This window comes from Lissotriton helveticus, chromosome 3_1 (genome assembly GCF_964261635.1).
Source record: "Lissotriton helveticus chromosome 3_1, aLisHel1.1, whole genome shotgun sequence".
In the NCBI taxonomy this organism is placed as follows: Eukaryota; Metazoa; Chordata; class Amphibia; order Caudata; family Salamandridae; genus Lissotriton; species Lissotriton helveticus.
The window spans coordinates 243,785,939-243,809,671 of record NC_136061.1 but is presented as its reverse complement, the minus strand read 5'-3'; the positions used below and the strand labels follow the sequence as shown (position 1 = coordinate 243,809,671).

The window sequence follows — 23,733 nt, the reverse complement described above, 5'->3', positions numbered from 1 at the left end:
TGACTTCAGTCAATCAATCAATCAATCAATCAATACATTTATAGAGCGCACTACTCACCCGTAGGGTCTCAAGGCGCTAGGAGGGGGGGGTGCCGTTACTGCTCGAACAGCCAGGTCTTGAGCTTCTTCCTGAAGGAGAGGTGGTCTTGGGTCAGGCGCAGCTCGGTCGGGAGGGAGTTCCAGGTCTTGGCGGCCAAGTAGGAGAAGGACCTTCCTCCTGTTGTCGCTCTTCGGATGCGTGGGACGGCGGCGAGGGCGTGGCTGGATGATCTGAGGTGGCGCTTGGGAGCGTAGAAGTTGATTCGGTTGTTGAGGTAGCTCGGGCCTTGGTCGTGTAGGGCTTTGTGTGCGTGGGTGAGGAGACGGAAGGTGATTCTTTTGTTGACGGGGAGCCAGTGCAGGTCTCTGAGATGTCCGGAGATGTGGCTGTTTCGTGGGATGTCGAGGATGAGTCTGGCTGAGGCGTTCTGGATCCGCTGGAGTCTCTTCTGGAGCTTGGCGGTGGTTCCGGCGTAGAGGGCGTTGCCGTAGTCCAGTCGGCTGGTGACGAGGGCCTGGGTGACAGTCTTCCTGATCTCGGTGGGGATCCACCAGAAGATCTTCCGTAGCATGCGTAGGATGTTGAAGCATGACGAGGAGACGGCGTTGACTTGTCTGGTCATGGAGAGGGAGGAGTCCAGGATGAAGCCCAGGTTGCGTGCGTGGTCCGTCGGTTTGGGTGCGGTGCCCAGGGCGGGGGGCCACCAGGAGTCGTCCCAGACGGAGGGCGAGGAGCCCAGGATGAGGACCTCCGTCTTGTCTGAGTTCAGTTTCAGTGGTAATATATGCTGCAAACATTTAAGAAACAGGTGATTTAAAGAATTAAGTCTGATCCATCAACCTCAAAAAAGCTGTACGAGCCAACAAATAGCCTTTAACAGTGCCCCATGCATGTAAGTGCAGGTCCAAAGTTAAAACAAACAACACTTCAGACTGCTTAGCTTGTAGCGAGTCAATCCGATGGGTACTACACCAAGCACCAAACTTGTCCCAGCACCAAGCGTACACAAATTTCGTAGATGGATGCCTGGCAGCCGCAATGACGTCAACTTTGAGAGGAAAATGAAGGTGGTCTAGCTGTCACTGCTAAGTCTCTATGCATGGTGTGCGGAGGTCCAGGTGCAGAACCATGCCCTGTTGCTGTGACAGTAAATGCTTCTGAAGCCGCTGTATGATCGGAGGACAGATGCTCATGCCCAGGACTTCGAGATACCACATCCTCTTGGCCCAATCTAGAGACACTCAAATGACTTGGGACTGGTTGCTCTTGATCTTCTTCAGAACTTGAGCCAAGAGGTGTAGTGGCAGAAAGGCATACAGAAGTCTTGAGCTCCACTCTAGGTAGAATGTGTCATCGAGAGAGCCTTCTTGTGACTTCTAGCAGGGCTTTCCTCTTTGCTGGAAAAAGCCCTGTACCACCTTCAGATGTAACTGTCATTTGTGATCAACTAGGCGACTGAGTCTGGTACCCCGACCTCCGATAATGTTCTGCTACCATCACCATCACTTTAGTGAACACCCGATGGGCTCTGGTAAGGACAAAGGAGAGCACCACAAACTGGAAATGCTCTTGGCCAACAGTGAAACGCAATAGCACTGCTGGGCCAGAAGGACTGAATTATGGAAATGTGTCCTGCAGCACCAATGCTACCATCCAGTCACCAAGATCTCGCGCAGACAAGGCCTGGACCCCAGCGTGAGCAGCTTGAAATTGCCCTTCTGCAGGAAGTTGATGACAGAGCAAAGATCTAAAACATGCCACAGCCTCACCTTCTTTGGCACAAGGTAGTAGCAGGAGTAACACCCAGTTCTTACTTCTGAGGCCACAACTCTCTCTGTAGCTCCTTTGGACAAAACAGCTTGCACTCCCAGTCAACTTTAGAGAGCCATCAAACGGACGTCAATCAAGGATCCCCAGATAATCCCCTGGAAGCCCCTAGACCTCATCCATGGGTAGCTACAAAGCCCCACACTTGTGTCAAAAGCTCAACCCAGCAATCAGCAGTCCAGGCTGTGCTGTACAGTTCAGTTTAGGCTAAAGACACCCGTAGGTCCTCTGAACTGTCTGCATAACTTTAGTAGTCTAGAAGGCAGATGCAATTGACTGAACACTAGACAAGGTTAGCTAAGTGCCTAAGAAGGTATCCATTAAAGCCTCATTGGATAGAAAGATGGTTGGAAGGTGCCTGGACAGGATGAAGAACCTCCTTCAAGACATTCGCTTTGACCTATATTGTAGGGAGCTGCAGGTCAAGGACCTCTGCAGCCCACCTCATTACAACAGCAAAAGAGGAACTCTCCTCAGGGGCGGGACCAGGGGAATAGACATGTCCAGTGCCTACAGAAGTGCCAAATGCAAATTAAAATACCAATTATTTTCATCATATTGAATGGCAAATTGGACCCCTTTACCTTAGTAGTCATTATCGGAATTTAACTGATGTAAAGTATGAGCTATGCCCAAGTAAGGCAATGTATTGGAGTCTGAAAGATTGAGTAACAGGCTGAACCCCAGAGGGACTGAAACGACCTTGGTCGAGTTCGAGTGGAAGCTATCTCGGTGTCGAAGACCACTATAGATATCTGCTCCTCTTCAGGTAGCATCAGCACCGGTATAGATGATAAAGGAACTGACACAGGGAGGGGTGCCAGAACTAAAGCCAGCACCGAAGCTGATGCAGAACCTGATGTAGGTTTATGTGGTACAGACAGTTCAGAGTGTGAACCCACAAGCGGGAATCCGTCTGGAGGGCTCTGCAGATACCTCTCTAAAGGCCTCTATTTGCTGAGATGTTGCGGAAGGACCCAGATAATCGAGTTGCATCAGGAACAAACTTAAAATTAGCTTCTCAGGAGTTTGGGACCAGGTGGCACGTTGACACCCTCTCTGAGGTTCTAGAGTGGCATGAAAGGACAGTTTAGCACTTCAACTTCTTGTGTTTCTTTTAAAACTTACCTTAAAACATAGACGAGGACCAGCTGCTGGAATGAGACTGTTCTTTTGACTTTGACCAGTCATGATGCAGAGTCTTCTAATGCTTGGCGGCTTAAGAGTTTTGCTGCACGTTTCTTTTAGGCCTTCGTTTTCATCTGAGCACAGTGGCTGCAGGCCCTGGATTTATGCTCCAAACAAAGGCACACCCTCATGGGTATCTATCAGAAATATCAGTTTGTGACAGTCCCTACATGGTTGAAAATCTGTTGTTTTGGGAGGTGACATATTGTAAATTACCTGTCAAAGACAAGAGAAGTACGCTCCGGATCGGCGCTGCAAGGCATGTAAATAATGAAATTACATCAGTACACCTGCGTGGTGTTTATATGCAGCCCAGTTTGTCACCTACAAAGCAGAATGATAACAGTGTGGAGCCACAAAATGCCACGTAATGGAGTGCTTGAGTCCTGCTTTTGAGTTTTCTGGATCCAGATTGACACCTCTGGTTTAAAGCGTCCTTTAGAAACATAACTACTGTATTTTGCTTCCACACCCAGATAATGGTCCATAACAGGGTCTTCAACATTATCCGTAGCGAGAGCTACTTCTAATTGGTGAAACCATTGTGAGCTACTGGACGCTAAGCAACTCGCGCATTGTTACCAGACACCCCCACAAACAGCTTATTTGGCTTTAAGCCCAATGTGCATAGAGCCAAATGCTATTGTATTAACAAAAAACTTTGAGTAGGGGCACTATGACAGGGCTGCCATGTGTCAGTGAGAACGTGGTCTTTGGGGCCTGTATGAACATGTGTACATATGAGTGGGATATATGTGTACGGGTGACTGAGAGACTGGGTTGTATGTACTTGTTGCACAGGACATACCTTTTTCCATGTAGCCCGTTACATGTACAGCACAAATGAGAGAACTTTAAAGGGCAGAAACACTTTTTACAAAAATGTTCAGAATATGGAAAGAATGACTGCACTTTAAATTTTTCAAACTTACAATAATGGCTGTATTTTTCACTTATAAATATTTCACTGTAGCGAGAAAATTAAACTGACAAGTTTACTCTCTTTATGTGGATTCCTACAACTCATTTAAATTTTCTCCTATTTACAAACATCAAGCATCTTGCTCACAGTGGCCTGTAGACATGGGTCATATTTATAACAGAAAAATACATATGTTTAAATGGGAGGAATGTAAGTGAATAAACATGCTTTAGACACATTTGGCAGAACTGAAGGTGGAGAAAAACATTAATACTTCATGTTTATAGAAAACGTTTTCTTCAGTTTCAATTTCTTCTATTTGAAATCAAATGACTATTTTTCAGTTATAAATATGGCACAGTGTCTACTAGCTACTGCGAGCAAAACTCCTTTGAAATGGGAAGACAGATAAAATTAAAAGTTAATCATTAAGATAACTTCATTTTAATTTTCACCCACCCAAAAGCATTCAGAAACATAATTTTGTTCTCACGCTGCAATATGGAGTCGACAAGAACTTTTATTTAAGAGTTAAATACTTCAGAGCTTCAGTTCTTCGCCTCTGTGACCCAACCTGTCCAATAAATCTGACTATGCAATGCTCATTATCAGGCTCTGCTGTCAGCAGCCTGATGATAATAATGTAAAGTAAACACAGCTTTCCCTTAACAACAAAAGAAAAATGTGCTCCTGTGCGTAGTTAAAATGAACTCAAGGCTGCGAGCTACTTTGAAGGTGCCTGGGAGCTACTGGTACTTCCAAATGGAGACCAGGTTGGAGACTGGTTTGAGCAAGTAGTCTATGAGATCTTCAGATCAGTTGCCTGATCTTTTAGAGTTAACTAATAGTAGACTAGGTCACACTTATCATGATAATTATCTTTAATAATTAAGGTTTGTTCTCCTTGGGTTATTCTAGACACTGTAAAAATAATGGGGCCCTACTTTACCTACCAGACCAGAAAAGATGGGTTGGCTCATGAATTCAACTTGTAACCTAAAGGTGAGAGAATTCTGCAGCAGGCTCATTAAAGAGAGGAAGTATCTTATCTGCTGATAATTTATTATTGAGAGTATGGCCCCTTTCTGATTCATGCAAGAGTAAAATAGGTAGAAGGCTTCTGGTGGAAAGTCGTACAGATGTCCAGCATCATGTGGTGCCCATGGAGATATGGCATCACCACTTTAGACACAAATACATGTAAATCACAGTCTGGCATACGCCGACAGTTGCACAAGTTACTACTTGTGTAACGATATATCTGTAAGAGACATTAGTTAGTATTAGATTCCTTACCTTAGAATATTCCCAGGCGTCAGACTGGATCCGGAAATTTTTGCGTAGCAGTACCCTTGCGCGTCGGTAGGCGTCGTCTGCGGCTCCGCGTCCGTCGTCGGCGTCGTGGGCGCCGTGATGACGTCGTCGGAGTACTTAGACGCTGCCTCCGCGTGCTGACGTCAGTTCTTAGACACAGCTTTTCCGCGCCAGAAACGCAGAGCCATGTTAAAAACCAACACTGGTGCCATTGAAACTAGGGCCCTGAAGGGGACAACCCTAACCCTAGATATTGGTTCGCAGAACGGGGAGGATGGGTGGGTCGGTAAGGAATCTAATACTAACTAATGTCTCTTACAGATATATCGTTACACAAGTAGTAACTTGTGCATCTGAAAGAGACACGTTAGTATTAGATTCCTTACCTTAGAATAGATACCCCAGCAATACCAACCCCGGTGGTGGGTCTGCGAACCAATAATCACACCAGAAAGTCCTGGAGGACGGAACGGCCAAAGAAGCCATCCCTCCGGACTTGACTGTCCAGGCAGTAGTGTCTCGCAAACGTGTGCAGCGATGCCCACGTAGCTGCCTGACAGATGTCTTGCAAGGGCACACCCCTGCCCAGGGCAGTGGTGGTCGCCGTCGCTCGGGTAGAATGAGCCCGCAGTCCAACCGGGGGCTCCTTCCTAGCCAAGGAGTAGCATGCCTGGATACACAGGATGATCCACCGGGAGATGGTCCTCTTGTGCACCGCTTTCCCCTTCTTAGCGCCCACGTAACCAACAAAGAGTTGGTCATCCACCCGGAACTGGCGTGTGCGATCCAAATAGAATGAGAGCGCACGTTTTGGGTCCAGACGGTGGAGCCGCTCTTCCTCTTTAGAGGGATGCGGTGGCGGGAAGAAGGTAGGCAAGGTGATGGACTGCCCGATGTGGAAGGCCGTGACAACCTTGGGCAGGAAAGAAGGTTTGGTACGAAGCACCACTTTGTCCGGATGGACAGAAAAGAAAGGTGGAGTACAAGAAAGAGCCTGGAGCTCACTCACTCTCCTGGCAGAGGTGATGGCAACCAGGAAAGCAGTCTTCAAAGTCAGAAGGCGAAGAGGACAGTTGTGAAGTGGCTCAAAGGGAGCGCACATCAGAAATGTAAGAACCAGGTTCAAGTCCCACTGAGGCATCACAAACGGAACAGGAGGAAACGTGTGAGTGATGCCCTTAAGAAATCTGTTAACAATAGGGGACTTGAACAAAGAAGGCTGATCAGGTAGCCTGAGAAAGGCTGAAAGGGCAGAAAGGTAGCCCTTGATAGTGCCCAGAGCAGAGCCCTGCTGGGCAAGAGAAAGAAGGAAGAGAAGAACCTCAGAAAGAGGGGCAGAAAGTGGATCCACAGCCTTTGCTGTGCACCATGCCACAAATCTGTTCCACCTGCAGGCGTATACCGACTTTGTGGAGGGACGCCTGGCTGCCAGAATGATGTTACAGACTTCAGGAGGCAAGTCAAATGGCCTCAACTGTCGCCGCTCAATCTCCAAGCATGGAGGTGGAGACTGGACAGGTTCGGGTGGAGGACCGTCCCCTGCTGCTGCGACAGAAGGTCCTCCTGAAGAGGCAGACGAACCGGGGGATGGACTGACATACTGAGTAGCTCTGGATACCAGTACCTTCTCGCCCAGTCCGGAGCCACAAGGATGACTTGGGCCCGGTCGCGCTTGATCTTCTTCAGCACTCTGGGCAGAAGTGGTATAGGCGGAAAGGCGTACAACAGACCGCAACTCCACTCGCGACGAAAAGCATCTCCGAGCGAGTGCCGCCTTGGAAATTCCAACGCGCAGAACTGATGACATTGCGCGTTCTCTTCGGTGGCGAATAGATCTAACCAAGGCTCTCCCCATCGCTGAAAGAGGCCTTGCGCCACGTCCGAGTTCAGACGCCATTCGTGATCCATCATGCACCGACGGCTGAGCTCGTCCGCCCTGGCGTTCAGAGAACCTGCCAGGTGTTGAGCCACCAGGGTCACGCCCTGGCGTTCCAGCCATTGCCAAAGGCGAAGAGCCTCTTGACAAAGGATCCACGACCCCACCCCGCCCTGTTTGTTGCTGTACCACATGGCGGTGGTGTTGTCCGTGAACACCTGCACTACACTCCCCCGGACAGAGGGGAGGAATGCCTTCAGTGCTAGACGAATCGCCCGTAGCTCCAACAGGTTGATGTGGAGCCGGGCCTCCGCCGGAAACCAGAAACCTCTGATCTCCGCCTCTCCCATGTGGCCTCCCCAGCCCTGGAGGGACGCGTCCGTCACAACTACGTGCTCCGGTTGGGGAAGTGAGAGGGATCTGCCGCTGACCCAATCGCGGTCCGTAAGCCACCACTGCAGCTGTCTCGCAGTGCCCTCCGAGATCAGGACGTGGTCGGAGAGGTTGCCCTGATGCTGGGTCCACTGAAACTTCAGGTCCCACTGCAGAGCCCGCATCCGCCACCTGGCGTGATGCACCAGCAGGATGCAGGAGGCCATCAGCCCCAGAAGCCGCAGCGTCAACCTGACCGAAACCCGGGATAACGGCTGAAAGATGGGAATCAGAGCCTGAATATCCCGGACCCGCTGTTCGGGCGGATAAACCCGAAACCGCGCCGAGTCCAGAACCGCTCCGATGAAGAGGAGCTTCTGAGAGGGACACAGGTGTGACTTCGGCACATTGACAGAGAACCCCAGCTGGTGCAGGAGGTCTGCCGTCGTCTGGAGGTGGCTGACTACTGTCTGGGGCGAGCCCGCCTTCAACAACCAGTCGTCGAGGTAGGGGAAGACTGAAACCCCTAACCTGCGCAGATGAGCTGCGACCACCGCCATCACCTTCGTGAACACCCGTGAGGCGCTGGTAAGGCCGAAGGCGAGCACGGTAAACTGAAAGTGCTCGTGGCCCACCATGAACCGCAGGTAGCGCCGGTGGGCAGGCAGGACGGGGATATGAAAATAAGCGTCCTGCAAGTCCAACGCTACCATCCAGTCTCCTGGGTCCAGGGCAGCCAGGACCTGAGCCAGTGTCAGCATCTTGAACTTCTCCTTCCGGAGGAAGCCGTTGACGTTCCGCAGGTCCAAGATAGGGCGTAGGCCCCCTTTGCCCTTCTTGGGTACCAGAAAGTAGTGGGAGTAGCAACCACACCCTACTACTGGCCCAGGAACGCGCTCGATGGCCCCTTTGGCCAAGAGGGCCGTAACTTCCTCCTGCAGAAGTCGCAAGTGATCCCCTGATACACGGTGGTTCTGCGGTGGCATGGCTGGAGGAGTCGCCTCGAAGGGGAGGGAGTAGCCCCTTCGGACGATTTGCAGCACCCACCTGTCCGATGTGACAGTGCGCCAGTGAAGGTGGTGATGGCGAACCCTGCCTCCCACTGGCGTCACATGGGCCTGAAAGCACGGACTAGGAGGGTTTAGAGGCGGATGCTGCGGGGGAAGGTGTGGACTGACCTCGCCGCTGCCCCCGACCACCTGGACGGCGGTTCCCACGGCCGCCACCGCGTTGGGTATTGCCCTGCGGTGCGTGGGCGCACCCCTTCCGTGGCCACGAAAGGAGTGATAGGCAGCCGATTGCTGGCGCTGGCCCGAGAGGCCTAAGGACTTGGCCGTAGCCCTGGAGTCCTTAAAACGCTCAAGCGCATGGTCTGCCTTGTCGCCAAAGAGGCGACGGCCATCGAACGGCATGTCCATAAGCGTGCTCTGGACATCTGCCGAGAAGTTGGCGGACCTCAGCCAGGCGTGGCGTCTGACCGCCACCGTCGTAGCCATCGCTCTACCCAGCGAGTCAGTGGTATCCAGCCCACACCGGATGGAATATTTGGCTGCATCCCGGCCCTCCACAAGGGCTTGGACGAGTTTGGCCCGTACCTCCAACGGACACTCTGGCAGCACTTCCGCGACCTTATCCCACACAGAGTGGGTGTAACGTCCCAAGAGGCAGGCGGTGTTAGAAGACCGCAGGCCGAGGCTAATAGATGAGAAGATCTTCTTCCCATACTGGTTATACCTCTTGGATTCCCGGTCCGGGGGTGCAGACGGGAATGCGGTCTGGGAATTGGAGGCCTGGAGACCAGGCTCTCGGGGGTAGGGTGGGAGGACAGGAAACATGGGTCGCCCGGGGCTGGGCGGTGGCGCCTGGCCACGTTCCTATCTACGGGCGAACCCGTAGCGGGCTTGGACCAAGTGCCCAGCAGAACGTCGGTCAAGGCCTCATTAAAAGGCAGCAGAGGCTCGGCCGAGCTTGACTGCGGTTTAAGGACCTCAGTGAGGAGGTTAGTCCTCACGGCCGCGACGGGGAGCTCAAGGCCCAAGGCCTTGGCAGCCCTCATCAGCACCACACTATAAGTTGCCCCCTCCTCCGATGCCACGGAAGGAGGGGAGACAAAACCAGTGTCTGGAGAGGTGAACAGGCCACTGGCCTCCCCAAGGTCTCCTGTCCAGTCCTCATGAGACTGACACTCCCTGGTCAGAGGGTCCTCAGACCCCTCCCAGTCCTCTTCATCACCCATCTCCTGAAATTCAGGGTTCTCATCCAATGGGGCCTGCTCGTAGAGAGAGAACTCTCCAACCGGCGTCTGGAGCGGCGCCCATCGGGGCCGTCCCGACGCCGGAACAGGAACGAAGGTGGAACCGGGGACGGCGCCGCCCGAGGCCGGCGCCGGAGGCGACACCTGAGGGTCCGATGCCGGGGAGGTCGTCAGATCCACCGGCGACGAACCAGATCCCGAAGGAGGACCAGCTGCATCCTGTGGCGCCGGGCCCGAAGGCGCCGGCGGCGTCGGAACGACTGGACCCCTCGGCACCGGGCCCGAAGGCACCGGCGGTGTCAGGATAACGGGGACCTGCGGCGCCGGACCCGAAGGCGTCGGCGGCGTCGGGGCCAAAGCACCCGACGGCGTCAGGGCCGGAGCCAAAGCACCCGAAGGCGCCGCGGAGCCCGTCGGAGGAGAGAGTTTCCTCATGGCCATGAGGAAGCGCTCGACCTCCTCCGGCGTCGCGTTCAGCCCAGGGACCGGAGGGTGTGGAGATGCACGCGGCGCCCACGACTCCGACGGAGCCGCGTGGGTGGTGTCACCCGAACCCCCGGCCGCATCGCGCGAGCGTCGGGGGGAGTCCGAGGAGCGATGACGCCGCTTGGACTTCTTGTGCCTCTTACCTGACGACGACTTCGACCTGGAGGAGTGCGGCCTACTCTCGGAGCTGTGATGGCTCCGAGCCCGCGACCTGTCCCTCGACCTCCCATGGGATCGGGACCTCTCACGGCGCGGGGCCGACTGCCGGAGTTCGAGGCGCCTACGGGACCGCTCCCGCCTGGCTTTCGAAGAGAGGGCCCGGCAGTCGGAGCAGGCCGTGTCGTCGTGGTCGACGCCCAAACACGACAAACAGACGCGGTGAGGATCCGTGACCGACATCAGCCGGTCGCAATCATCACAAGGTTTGAAGCCGGGCATCCCTAAAGGCACCGTGTCGGAGTCGAGAGACTCGAAATAGGATCAAAAAGGATCAAAAAGGTTAGTCAAAAAGTGACTAGGGTTACTGCTTTTTCCAGATCTGCGCTTGCTGGCGCGGAAAAAAGAAGAACTGACGTCAGCACGCGGAGGCGGCGTCTAAGTACTCCGACGACGTCATCACGGCGCCCACGACGCCGAACGCGGAGCCGCAGACGACGCCTACCGACGCGCAAGGGTACTGCTACGCAAAAATTTCCGGATCCAGTCTGACGCCTGGGAATATTCTAAGGTAAGGAATCTAATACTAACGTGTCTCTTTCAGATACAAATATTACAGGTACATTGGAAGAATGTACCCATTAAAATATAAGTACCCACGACAAAAACTTTATTTAGAACATGAATAGCTGTAACTAACATGACTAACAATAGCAGAGATTTGGAGGCACTTACTAGAAAAGACAGACATCAAAGTGAAAAGATATTGGCTGCAGTGTCAGCATATGCAAAACTCTGAATAGAGGCTTTGACACTATGGACACCAGTAGCAACAGCTCAATGTTAACGAAGTGCATAGTGCTCTGTGGATTTATGTCACAATCTTTTACAGCTGGTACCAAAATAGTTTCTAGCTTGAAACCAAAAAGAAAATGTAAGCCATTGGAAAACAAAACTGCCTGTGGGGCTATAAGTATATATATTTTAAATTCTAAATCCCTGACAGTCAAAAGTAATTTTGAGAGCATTCAGTTTAGCCCACATCCAATACACCACAGATCAAAGGATTCCAACTCTTACCTGGCCATCATCCAACTTGGTTTTTGGTAAATTAAGTATAAGTTTTGTGCTGTGTTCCCACTTTGCATGTGTGTCTTCCCAAGCCTGAAATATGGAATTCATATGTCAACTGCAGACAGTGGTTGGGGAAAAATAATTTGCTGGTAGTAAATTTCAAATTACAAATTAGGATTGGTACACTAAGTAAAACTCACTTCTGTGTTGCCTGCAGTGGGGTTTTCTATTCGCCTCAGTAGTGCCATCACTCGCTTCTGAAGAGCTGCCCTGCCTATTACAGATTCAAGAAATAAACAGATATAATTTTAAAATGTTCCATATCTTCCATAACACACCAAACCGAGCACAAATGTGGGAAGTAAGCATTGCGCAAGTAAAGGCACCTGCAACTCTTGTATACACCAAAGCAATTCCACACAATCGTTAACAATGAAGAATCAATTTAAGCATCTTTCCGAAATTAAACATCCTAAATTCATGGAAGTAAGTGGAAAAGTGTTACGGCACGTGGCGAATGTTGGTTTAGCGGGAGCAAGGAATAAAAAAAGAAATACCTTGAAAATATCCTAACAAAATATACAGTATCACACCCCAAACCCTTCAAAATGGGAAGAATACCAGATGAGCAACAAACAAACACTTGAGGCAGTGTATCTCTTGTATTGTACAATCATATCTAGCGCCTCAGTTTGGTGACCATTCAGAAACTATAGTGCAGCCTTCACTTCTGTACACAAAACCACCTTTCCATGCTAGGTGTGTGATCTTGGCTGTGTTCCGAGTCGATATTTCAATGTCCAGCACTAGAATCTGCTTCTAAAGTCTTCCAATATGCCCAGTATGCAGAAATCCCTGGCCGCCATCTTGAAACAACATTTCCCTTACTTTAATAATACTTGGCAGCATAGGTCAGGATTTTACCCCAGATTTCAACATCTTTCATCATCATTATGAATAGTGCAAAAGAGTCTCAGTGACAGGAAAGAATTACAGTTTATCTGTGGCTCCCCCGTACCTAGTAGAAGGACTGTATTTGTAGCTCCCAAAGGAAACATAAATCTTTCTTAATGACCTACAGGAGGCTCTGTAAGCCAATGCCTCATGTCACTTTTTTAGCTGTGCCAAACAGAGTAATATAAATGGACCACAAACTTAACTTGGGAATTCTTCCTTTAGCATGGAGGGACATAGAAAATACATTTCTAACTTTTGAGTTCCACACCTAGTCTGTTTTTAGGAACACAACGTTCAGAAATCCTATGTGAAAAACTTGGGATCCTCTGAACCAGCAGAAATTGTGAATTTATTACTTCAGAACTAGGCGCTCTAGTAGGGATTACCAACCTGCTGCACCATTACGAAAGATATTCTGAACTCAAAGGAAAAGAAGAACTTCAGGTCCCTAGTCAGTCACTCAGTTGATAATTTCAACTTCTCCAATGGCAGTCACATGTTGCCTTTCTGGTTGTTAGGTAGGCTCTTCTTTTCAACCTGTGAGTTTCACTGTCACTTACTGGCAAGAGTGAAGGCTCTTTCTGTATTGGTGTTAATACAAATATTTACCAGTCAGTAGCATGCGTACATTGTATGTAGCACACGTCCAATCTTGGCACTTAGGTAAGCTTGTGCAAGTTTTCTTTAATTTGACAAAATAACTAATTAGAGCACATTTTCTGAATGAGAATTTTGGGAATGCAACGATTATGTGAAAGAGCCAACGGTCTAGACGTAATGGAGTCAGCATGCAGAACTCTAACTTGCACTTAAATTGTAGCTGTTTTCCATTCTCAACTTTTGGGTAGGATGCACAGGAACTAATAATGAAAAGACCATGATGTAATCTTCTTGTTTTTCTGCATCTAACTCCCCCAGGCTGCATTTCATATATAAAGTTCGTTGTCACATTTGATTGAGTTTACATGTGCAACAGTGTTACTTCTAGGTCTCCCAAACGTATAACTTGACATAACTTTACCAACGAGGTAACCCTGAACTAACTAAATATTTGCACAGTCTGCCACACCACCCTCATGTTTTTTCTCTTACTCAGAGTCCCTTAAAATCTAGTTGACATCTCTTCATAATAGTTTCTGGGGTTTAGCCGATCATTCGCATCAATATGCGGCCCATATATGCTTTTGAGTGCACTTTTCTCATTTATTAATTCATGCAGCATTTTTTTTTTTTTTTTTTAAAACCTTTATTGTACAGAGAAAGCTCACAAATACGGGCCTACAACCCACCGGGCTGGCCACCACAGAGCAGAATTTCAGGAGCAACGCACAGAGTATCACAGTATACAAAGGCAAAGAAACAGGAGAAATAACAAGCATCTTAGAGCAGTCACAGGGGAAAAGAATTAGAAAGGTAGTTTTCTTACTTTTTAAAGGACGGGTTAGGGAGTTCAGGAGTATGGCGGGCCGAGAGACAAACCAGAGGGGTGGGGCCGCGGCGGGCAGCAACACAGCGATCGTAAAAAAAAAAACCAGGAGAAACAAATACGAAATAGGCATACCAATAAGCACCGGCAAAACAACGGACATGAGGAAAGGCCACTGCACACATCGTCCAATGCCCGCCCACCGCAGCCACCACCCGTCCCACCGAACAGCACAGAAAAGGACCCAAATACAAAAACAATACGAAACGTACCCCCAATAAAAGAAAAGAACCCCACAAAAAGGGGGGGGGGGAAGGGAAAGGGGAAGAAGGAAAAGGAAGGGACTCTTACCCAAACACCCGCCCCCGGGCGACGAAACAGGAAAACAAAAACCCGGTACAAAATATACATTAAGAATAAAGAAGACACACCCAGCAAATCACAACCATCGTGATACCGGAAAAATACCCCAGAAAGACACCAGGGGGACAGACAACGAGACAGAGCCCCGAAAGAGGGGATACACAAGGGCCATAGAACCAAAAAGGGAGAAAAAAGGAGGAAAAAGACCCCCCAAAAACAACAACAGACCCCCCCACCCACCCCACAAGCCCACCCTACACCCCTGCAGAAGGCTACGGCCAACCCCCCAGCAGCGTGCCTGTCGCCCTAAATAGAACCCGAAATATAGAAGAAAGAAACAAGGTAGAAACAAAGGCAAAAGAGAAGGGCCAGGGAAAGGAGGGAACATTACACACGGGAGAGGGCGAAAAAACAGTATTATCTGCAACCATCCCACCACCTGTGAAAAGGGGAGAGGCAGAGCCCACGGGAAGTTAACGATATTAGGATAAGTGTCAGGAGTCCCACGAAGTTACGCAACATCACAACAGCACATATCGGACATAGATCAGAAACGAGACTACCGCATACAATAAGTCATTTCAGCCCTGTCCGCTTTTGTCCAAAGTTGTAATCATCCAGACAAATAAAGTCCAAACGACGAGGGACACAGGGTTCAGGAGCAAATCCAGCGGCAGTCCGGAGAAGAAACGTGAAAGAAAATACGGAGGATACAAAAAAGTTACGGTACAACCTTCGCACCGCAGGCACAGTTCTAAGGACAGATCCAACGAGGCAAGCCCAGCTGAGTCGGCACAGGCGCCCCGGCCGGGGAGCCGACGCGATGAGAAGCAGAAAGGATCATCGAGGCCTGGACAGGATGCAAACGGACCGCAGACCAGCGGCCGAGGCAACAAAGCAGGACGACGAAGGGCGTCGGAGAGTCTCCAACCCAAGGATGCGGTCTCCGCCGGAGGCACAGAGACCAGGAGCACACCAGCCGTGCCCTGCAACGAGGAAGCCAAATCCGACGACGGGGGCCCGTACAATTCGAAAAGTGGGTCCGCCTCCACAGGGGAAACAGGCGCAGCCACGGAAGTCCGCCAGGAGTATAGTGCATCCAGGACAACTTGAAGTGCAGGAAACCCTTAACAGGATCCGACATCCGGGCCGTGTGGCGGGCCCCCAGTGTTCGCCCAGGCCCGGCAGAGACTCCCAGGGTCGGCCGCCATCTTAGGAGCCCAGCAAGCCCTCGGTCGTCGGGGGCCCCGGCCGGGGCAACACCAAAGCAGAAGGAGGTCAGCCGAACTGCGGCAGGGCGCCCCAAGGCAGGAAGGAGACCCACCAGAAGAAGGATGTTCGTCGGCCCCCTCGTGCCGCCGGCCCCGTTCTCCGAGTCCGGGCGGAAAATCCAAAATGGCCGGGCCGGGGAACAAAGGGGGGACCAAGCCGGATAAATGAGGAGGCTCTCCCGCAGGAGGCAGCGTCCGCACCCCAAGGCCCAGGCCAGTCGGGTCCGCCAACGGGCAAAGCCGGCCTATTCGCACATCAGCCTCCGCAACCAGATCCACAGCGCCAGCAAGGGCCGACCATCGCGCTCCGTCACGTCCCGGCGCAGCAAGGAGGTCCAGGCCAGTCCGCCCCGGAGGCTCCGATCGGGACCACCGCACAGGATCGACAGCACCCAGGATCACCGGAGCAACGGGTAAGTGTCCGCAAAGTGTCCGCAATACCGAAACACAGCAAGAAGGGCTTCCCGGGGCAGGAGAAATACAGGATAAACGAAGAAAACAGGCGGTTGAACGGAGCCGAGCTAAAACCAATTCATGCAGCATTTAATATTGTTTGCACATGTATAACTTTTGCTTTATTATAGTTGGGTAGTGCATGCATCCATTACTTGGAAGTATTCACATGATTGATAATTCCTCATAGCATTACATGAACGTGCAACAAGATTAGTATGTTAATTCTTGCATTTGACATCATTCATTGTGAGCCCTGCCCTTTTCAAAATATCAGAGGTGTGCTTTTAAGCTGGGTACAGATAAGGCACTGAAGGGAACCTTCACCTTGCTGGGTGACATGGTTTTAGCAGGCACAGCTGTAAACATCCTTTGTGAAGGCCCTAAGCAAGCATATAAGAGCCAGGCTGGTAGTATCTAGTTGCGGGGAATGCCAAAACTTGCTGAGCGAAGAGACAGACAACAACTATCTCAATGTAGAACAACACGTCTGTTGTTAGGCTAAGGTATGAAGGTGAAAGTCCAGCTTAGAAACTTAAACTGCCCCTTTTTGTACTAAGACAACTCAGCTAGAGGTTAGAAGAGAGAGATGGAGAATACCATCTTTTCATGCAAGGAAATTCTGAAACAATGTAGCAATTATCTTTTACTATTTTGTTTATTAATTGCTTTATTGACTATTTAGTGCATTTCTATAATTACCACTATAAACAATATTTGACCTTGAATAGGAAGTTTAATTTAATAAAATCATAAAATATATTCACAGTGTGTATTCTTGAGTGTTGTTTTCATGGTGAAAAGAGATTTGGAACCCACTAACAAATTCTCCTGTAAGTCTGACAGGACTGATCACAGCCCATCCTCTGGTAATGCTCAGGTGGTTCATGGGTTACAGTAAAACAAGTTCCCTATCTGAAGTTGGTTGCTAGGCTCTATGCATCATGTAGCAGTGGACGATACATGATGCTATCAAACTGCCAATTGTAGCCTATATAGCTGCTCAGGAACATCTCAGCCCACAATGGGGGAAAGGAACACTTATTTGAAAAACGGAGATCGCAGTTACGGTCAATGTGACTGTGCATAGCATGCTTCAAGACAGGGTGCAGCAAGGAAACAAGGACCTGAGAAGAAAGTTTGAATAGCTATCCTCTTGGTAAAGGGCTACTTCAATAGTGCTTCCAGAATGAATGAAGACCGAGTTAGAAGAATCACCTATTCAATATAAAATACTATGAGGAGCTCAGAGGCTCGCCTATACACCTGGCTGAATGAGTGCCCTGGAATAAAAGTATTGTGCATCAGTCTGGCAAGAGCCACTTTAAGGTCCAAGAGGACAGTGTGGTGCACATCGAAGGTAAAAACTGCATAGGCTCTTGAGTTGCTTCATGACAATCTTGCTAGGAATAAATGACTCCCCATGCCCCTTTGACGTGAGGTCGCCTTTGCAGGTATGCACTTCTTTCAACCAGAAGGTGTTAAAAAATATATATAAATGTATAAAAGCATCATTCCACTTCCTTGAAAAATATATATATATATATATATATATATATATATATATATATATATATATATATCCATATCCATATCCATATATATCCAGAAAGTTGATTGATGTTTTCGCTCAGGCACCATTACAAAAAAGAAAACTAGTTTCTTACCTGTAACTTCAGTTATCCAGTATTGGTATCTTTCATAGATTCACATGCTTAGAATCATCCACGCCGACAAGGTGGGAGTCTTGCGGTACAAGACAACATATACATTACAGTCATAATAACATTATACTATAGGCTATTGTGGCTAGCAAAATCACTACATTAGCCTATCTTAGTCCTTTTGCAAAAAGAACCAAACTGGAAACCATCCAATCAGGCAGCAGCACCCTCTTAGAACCTTCCCCACAGAGAGACAAACCCTCAGATTTTCGTAGCACAAGTGACAGTAAGTATGCCATAATGATAAGGTAAGCCTTTCCGTGGAGGAGGGTGGGTCGCATGTGAATCTATGAAAAATACCAATACTTGAAAACTAAAGTTACAGGTAAGTAACTTGTTTTCTTATCCAGCATTGGGGTATCTTTCATAGATTCACATGCTTAGAACCAAGCCATCTTCACTGCATAACTAATTTCTTATCTCTATTCTATTTTTCTTTTTAATCTCTGTAGATCCTTTGTTTCTTAGGTATAATGTCTATTTTTGTATAACTAGATGATACTGTTGTGTGTCATTGCACTATATCTCACAATTTGTTTAGTGCAACGAATTGCCATAAAGCGGTATATCATGTAATATTATCATTTCTCTGGCCTGTATGTTCAAGTTATATGCTCAAGCCAATGTATTGATCATGTGCACATTTTAGCATAAACAGTTCTCTCAAATATGTTTGATCTATTTTTAGCTACAAGATGGTAGCGTCCTGAGGAAGACACTCCCCATGTGTCGAAACGCGTAGACGAAAACCATCTTCCCTTCATATCATTGGGAATATTTGTACATACAATAATTTGCATATATCGAATCTTTTATGAAAGAATTTTTATTGTTATTTTTTAGTTGTTCTTATGTCATTGATTATCCTCATGACACTTTTTATCAACCTTATTACATTAAATTCTCAAATGCTAATTATGTGCCTGACTATTTTTTACTAATTTTTTGTCACTTGAACCTCGCCAGTACATGTGTTTTGCCTGGGTGTGATATTTTTTCATAAATATCCCCAGAAAAGACTTGATCATCTTCACTGAAGCAAACTTTCTTTTTAGGAGGTCTAAAGCCAGAGAGACGAGGCGAGATTGTCTTTCTTTGGACAAGAATGCTTTGTCTTGAACAGTATCCAGTTTTGCCCATAGAAATTGAATTGCTTGGGAAGGATAGAGGATTGACTTTTGGACGTTCAGAGATAGTCCTAGAGAGTGAAAAACTTGCAGGCATTTTGCTGTTGCGAGAGCAGCCGGACGAAAAGACGGAGCCTTTATCAGCCAATCGTCCAAATACGGGAATAATTGGATGCCTTGTAGCCCGAGATGAGCTGCTACTGGAGCTCGAAATTTGGTGAAGACTCTTGGAGCAGAGCGTAGGCCAAATGGGAGGACTTTGAATTGGAAATGTGCACCTGCCAAAGTAAATCTTTGGAATTTTCGATGTTTGGGATGAATTGGGATGTGGAAATACGCATCTTGAAGATCCAACGTTGTCATGAAGTCCGCATGATCCAGAAGCTGGAGGATTCCCTGGAATGTTACCATACGGAAGGACTTTTTCTGAAGGTATTTGTTCAGCATTCTCAAATCCAAGATTGGTCTCCATTCCCCAGATTTTTTCTTCATCAGAAAAAAGCGAGAATAAAATCCCTTTCCCGTTTGAGAGCGCGGCACCTTCTCTATCGCTCCCTTTGACAACATGATTCTCACCTCCTTCCTGATCAGGGCAAGATGCAGTGGGTTTTTCTTCAGAGGTGGATGAGGAGGGGGAAAATTGGTGAATTCTAGGGTGTGACCAAATTTGATTATATCCAAAACCCATTTGTTTGTGGTGATTTCTCTCTTATTTTCGAGATGCTGGGAAATTCTCCGAATTTTGTATACTTGTGGCATATCTGGTGCAGGTGCCATGAGATTCTCACTGTTTTCTAGCAGAATCTCTGCCTTGAGGTTGACGTCTTCTGCCATGTTGCCTACAAGCGGCCGCTGGGGGATTTCTATAGGACTGTTGTTGCTGTTGTTGATGGTATCCATATCGACCCTGACCACCTTGTTGCTGGTACTTTTGGTATCCACCACGAAAGGAGTACGAGCCTCTGCCTCTTGCTCCTCGAAAAGGTGTTTTTCTGTACTGTAAGGTACCCAACGTCCTAGCAGTATCAGTGTCCTTTTTTAGTTCCTGCAATGCATCATCTATGTGTTTGCCAAATAACAAATCTCTGTCAAAGGGCATGTCCAGCGTTTTCGTTTGGAACCTCCCGACGAAAGTTAGTGGATTGCAATAATCTCAGAAGCAGCTCTTTCGCCCTCCAGAAGAACTTTCCTCGCTTCTTGTTTCTTATCCTCAGGCAGATACTCTAGAAAAGGTGAAATATCTGATCATAATTGTCGATCGTATCTGCCTAAAATTGGTAAACAATTTGTGGCCCGAACTGTAGCGCCCACCATGGTAGTAAAGCGTTTGCCAATGTTGTCTAGGCGCCTACCATGTTTGTATGGTGGAGCTGTTATTGGGACAGAAGGATTTCGAGACTTCGTCATCTCTCAGGCGGCGCAGAGGAAGACTGGTCTAGCTAGGGTGACCTGAATGGCAGGCAGGAGCATCATCTGCCGCCTTGTATTTATTGTCGATCCTAGGAAGGATCGCAGGAATTGAAAACTGAGTCTTCATTATCTTTACCCCATCTTCCCAGATATGATCAATTATTGGAATTGAACGAATCAACTTTGTGCCTTGGTCCTTAAAAATCATACAGAAAACATTCTGTCTTCTGTACTGGCATGGATAGATGGAATCTAGTGGCTGCCCTTTCCATGATAGCATGAAAACCTCCTATGTCCTCTGGAGGGGAGCCAACAGCTGGTGGAACTGGCGAGGCTAGTGTTGGAATAAGATACTCATCCCATTCGTCCACAGTTGTGGGTGAGTTTGGTATTTCTCCCTCTTCAGTCACCGTGTCTCCGTAATCATCCTGAAGGAATTGTGAAGGTAGGGCTACTTGGGGCTCTGAGACAGGGGTAGCACAGGTCGCAAGCTGCACAGCTGCACGCGCAGGGTCTCTTTCCGGGACTGTTACTGGAGGAAAACAAGCATTATAGTCCCTTAACATCGCTGTGAGGTCTTGCATTAAAGCAGCAGGCATCTGAACCATAGGTTCTTGTGAAATGATTCTTGAGGTTCTCTTAAAGACTCACAGGGTTCATAATATTCCTCCTCGTCATCATCCTCCTGATATTTTATCCGGAGCTGAGAAGGGTCATGCGCTGGACCAAAGGGGTCTTCATCATCGGAATCCTCCAAATAGTGACTAGGAGGTAAAGGTGAAATATGTGACATCCTGGTAAAATTGCCTTGAAGATGTCAATTTGGAGCTTAAAACTGGCGTGATTTGTAGAGATGCAGGCCTTTTACGCTTCTGCATAGATGAAATGTACATAGATTGCGAGTCCATATCCGTTAAAATTGCCATAATAGAAGACACCATCGACGTTGAAATCAAGGAGGTCGTAGACGGAAAAACCATTGTCGACTATGTTGCCGTCGTCGACGATGGGCTCGTCACCGAGAGTATAATCATAGTCGGCGGTGGGCTCGTCAACGATCGTGTCGTCGACGGTGGGCTCGTCGACGGGTGCATTGCCATTGACGGCGGTCGCATCGTCGACGGGATAGGCGTTGACGACGAAGTAGGCGTCGAAAGCGATGTTACACTCGTCGACGGTGCTGTCGACGGAGTGCTCGTCGACAGTGGGATTTTCTTCGGCGACGCTGAAGATTCACTCACCTTCTGAGGAGATTTCATCGTCAACGGGGCTGTTTTCGACGTCGGTTCAGAAAGGAATTTAGAGGCAGTTTTCAATTAAATCTTTACCTTTCCTCCAGATTTTGCCCCAGAAGAGAAAGAGATTTTCTCTTCTTTTGAGGAAAAGTGACCAGTCTCAGAGTGAGATTTCTTCAGGGTCTTACTCTGTCTCTCAGGTGGGACTCCAGATCTATCCCTCTTCTTGGCCAGAGGGGTGGACACTGAGGGCTCATACTGCCTTCATCACCAGATACCACCTCAGATGAAGCCTTCAACTTCTCCAAACAAACCAAAAGTCTTCCCTCTCTGTCCTTCAAGGTCTTGGCTGGAAAGCTCCTACAGATTCTGCAATCTTTGACTTTGTGGGCTGGGAAAAGGCAATAAATACATTCCTTATGTGGCTCCTCAAAGTGCAGTCCCTTCTTCCCACACGAAGAACAAGGTAAGAACAAGCTTTTCTTTGAAAAATCAGACATATATTCTCTTCAAGAAGTGAAAGTAAGGAAAAATACTGAGCAGAGCTCAGGGAGACTCCCTGTCACACGAGGTGCGGTAGAAAATCTGAGGGTTTGCCTCTCTGTGGGGAAGGTTCTAAGAGGGTGCTTCTGCCTGATTGGCTGGTTTCCAAGTTTGGTTCTTTTTGCGAAAGGACTTAGATAGGCTAATGTAGTGACTTTGCTATCCACAGTAGCCTATAGTATAATGTTATTATGACTAATGTATATGTTTTATTGTACCGCGAGACCCCCACCTCGTCGGCGGGGATGATTCTAAGCATGTGAATCTATGAAAGATACCCCAATATTGGATAAGTAGCAATTTGCTTCTGTACCAGGTTCTGGAGATGTTTTTCTGGTAACCACCAGCACCTCTGTGGAACGGCCAGGCTTTGAAAGTAACTCCTCATGGAAATAGTGCAAGTAGGGCAATGGTCGAGCGAGGTAAAGCAATCTCCTTTCTTCCACGGGCAGGACGCACCTGCTCTGGGGGAGGTGGCACAGACTCTGCAGGAAGGGCCACCAATCCTGGTGAGTCCAGGCTGGAGCCACAATGATCACAAAATGCCTGCCACTTTCCAGCACCTTCTGGAAAACTCTCAAAAAGAGAAGAGTCAGAGAAAAAGCATAAAGAAAAGAACTCATCAACTGCATCATCAAGAACTGAATGCGCTCACAAATGGGAAGAAATACAAGTGCATTTTCATGAGGGCAACTACAAGCCTAAAAGATGGGATCAGGGATTTCTTGAATTCTCTCCCAACAATTTGACTACTAGAGATCCTTCCTAACGCTGTCTACTCTGGTGATGCTCATCTCTGCAAATTATAAGACTAGCAGGAACATGCTTGTGTCAGTGTCCACTCTCCCAGACCTACAGCTGGGTGTCAGGAGTGGGATCGTAATTGTTTATGATGTAAAGGAGGGCAGCGATATTGTCTGTAGACAGACTACCACCAAGTGAAAAATCACTGGATCTTCAAAGCCCAGAAAAATGTATTCAGGTTTGTCACATCCATGTGCAGGACCATATCTGAATTTGTCTCACATCGAAATGATAGAGAGTTCTAAGCAGTATGCACCACCAAATTCTGAGTTATCAGTGGTGACATTGAGCTGCATACGTGGCAGGCAGAAATGGCATCCTTGACGACACTATGGGAATGATTTCACCATTTCAAGATTGAAAACAATGAGGGATGACTGATGTCCTTCAGCTGCTCCTGTTCCAGCTGATTCGCTTATATCACTGCCGCTCTTCCCAAAAACATTGCAGGCAGAACATGTAAAGCTTTGTTTAGGTTTTCACCCTTGTCATATCAGCTACATTCCCAGAAACCTCTGCAATCACCTGGCTTGTCAAGAAATGGGCCACTGTTTAATTGATGGTGTTTACCTTCTCTGGACGAGGAAATGCCTTTGTAAAGTTATAGTCTACATTTTCCCTTAAACCTGAAGGAGGATTTTAGGTAGTCTGCTGACAACTCCAGCTTTCACAGTCTTCTTGGTGTTTTGGTCAATGCAGAATGCCCCTCCTCCCTCGCTTGTTAAAACGGTAAAATGAGACAATTATCCATTTATGGTTAGCAAATAATAGTTGCTGACTTGCTGAGGCAGTAAGGCCACTACATGGAGAAGATATTTCTAAAAGACCAAGGGGCTTCAGTCGAGTATTCGACCTTTAGGACAGCCTGAACAAAAATAGCGGTTTGTACACACCAACTGTGTTGAACCAAG

At 48.3% G+C, this 23,733-nt stretch overlaps 1 protein-coding gene across 8 annotated transcripts in view; it reads right to left on the bottom strand.

The window, feature by feature from the left end:
* NF1 (neurofibromin 1) overlaps window positions 1–23,733 on the bottom strand; it is a 2,143,703-nt gene that overhangs the window by 1,320,269 nt on the left and 799,701 nt on the right. For all 8 annotated transcript variants that reach the window (XM_078679713.1, XM_078679719.1, XM_078679717.1 and 5 more), the window contains exons 18-19: window positions 11,710–11,783; window positions 11,516–11,599 (exon numbers count right to left, since the gene is read on the bottom strand). In XM_078679713.1, the coding sequence (XP_078535839.1) occupies window positions 11,516–11,599; window positions 11,710–11,783 (158 nt within the window). The remainder of the gene's footprint in view (window positions 1–11,515; window positions 11,600–11,709; window positions 11,784–23,733) is intronic.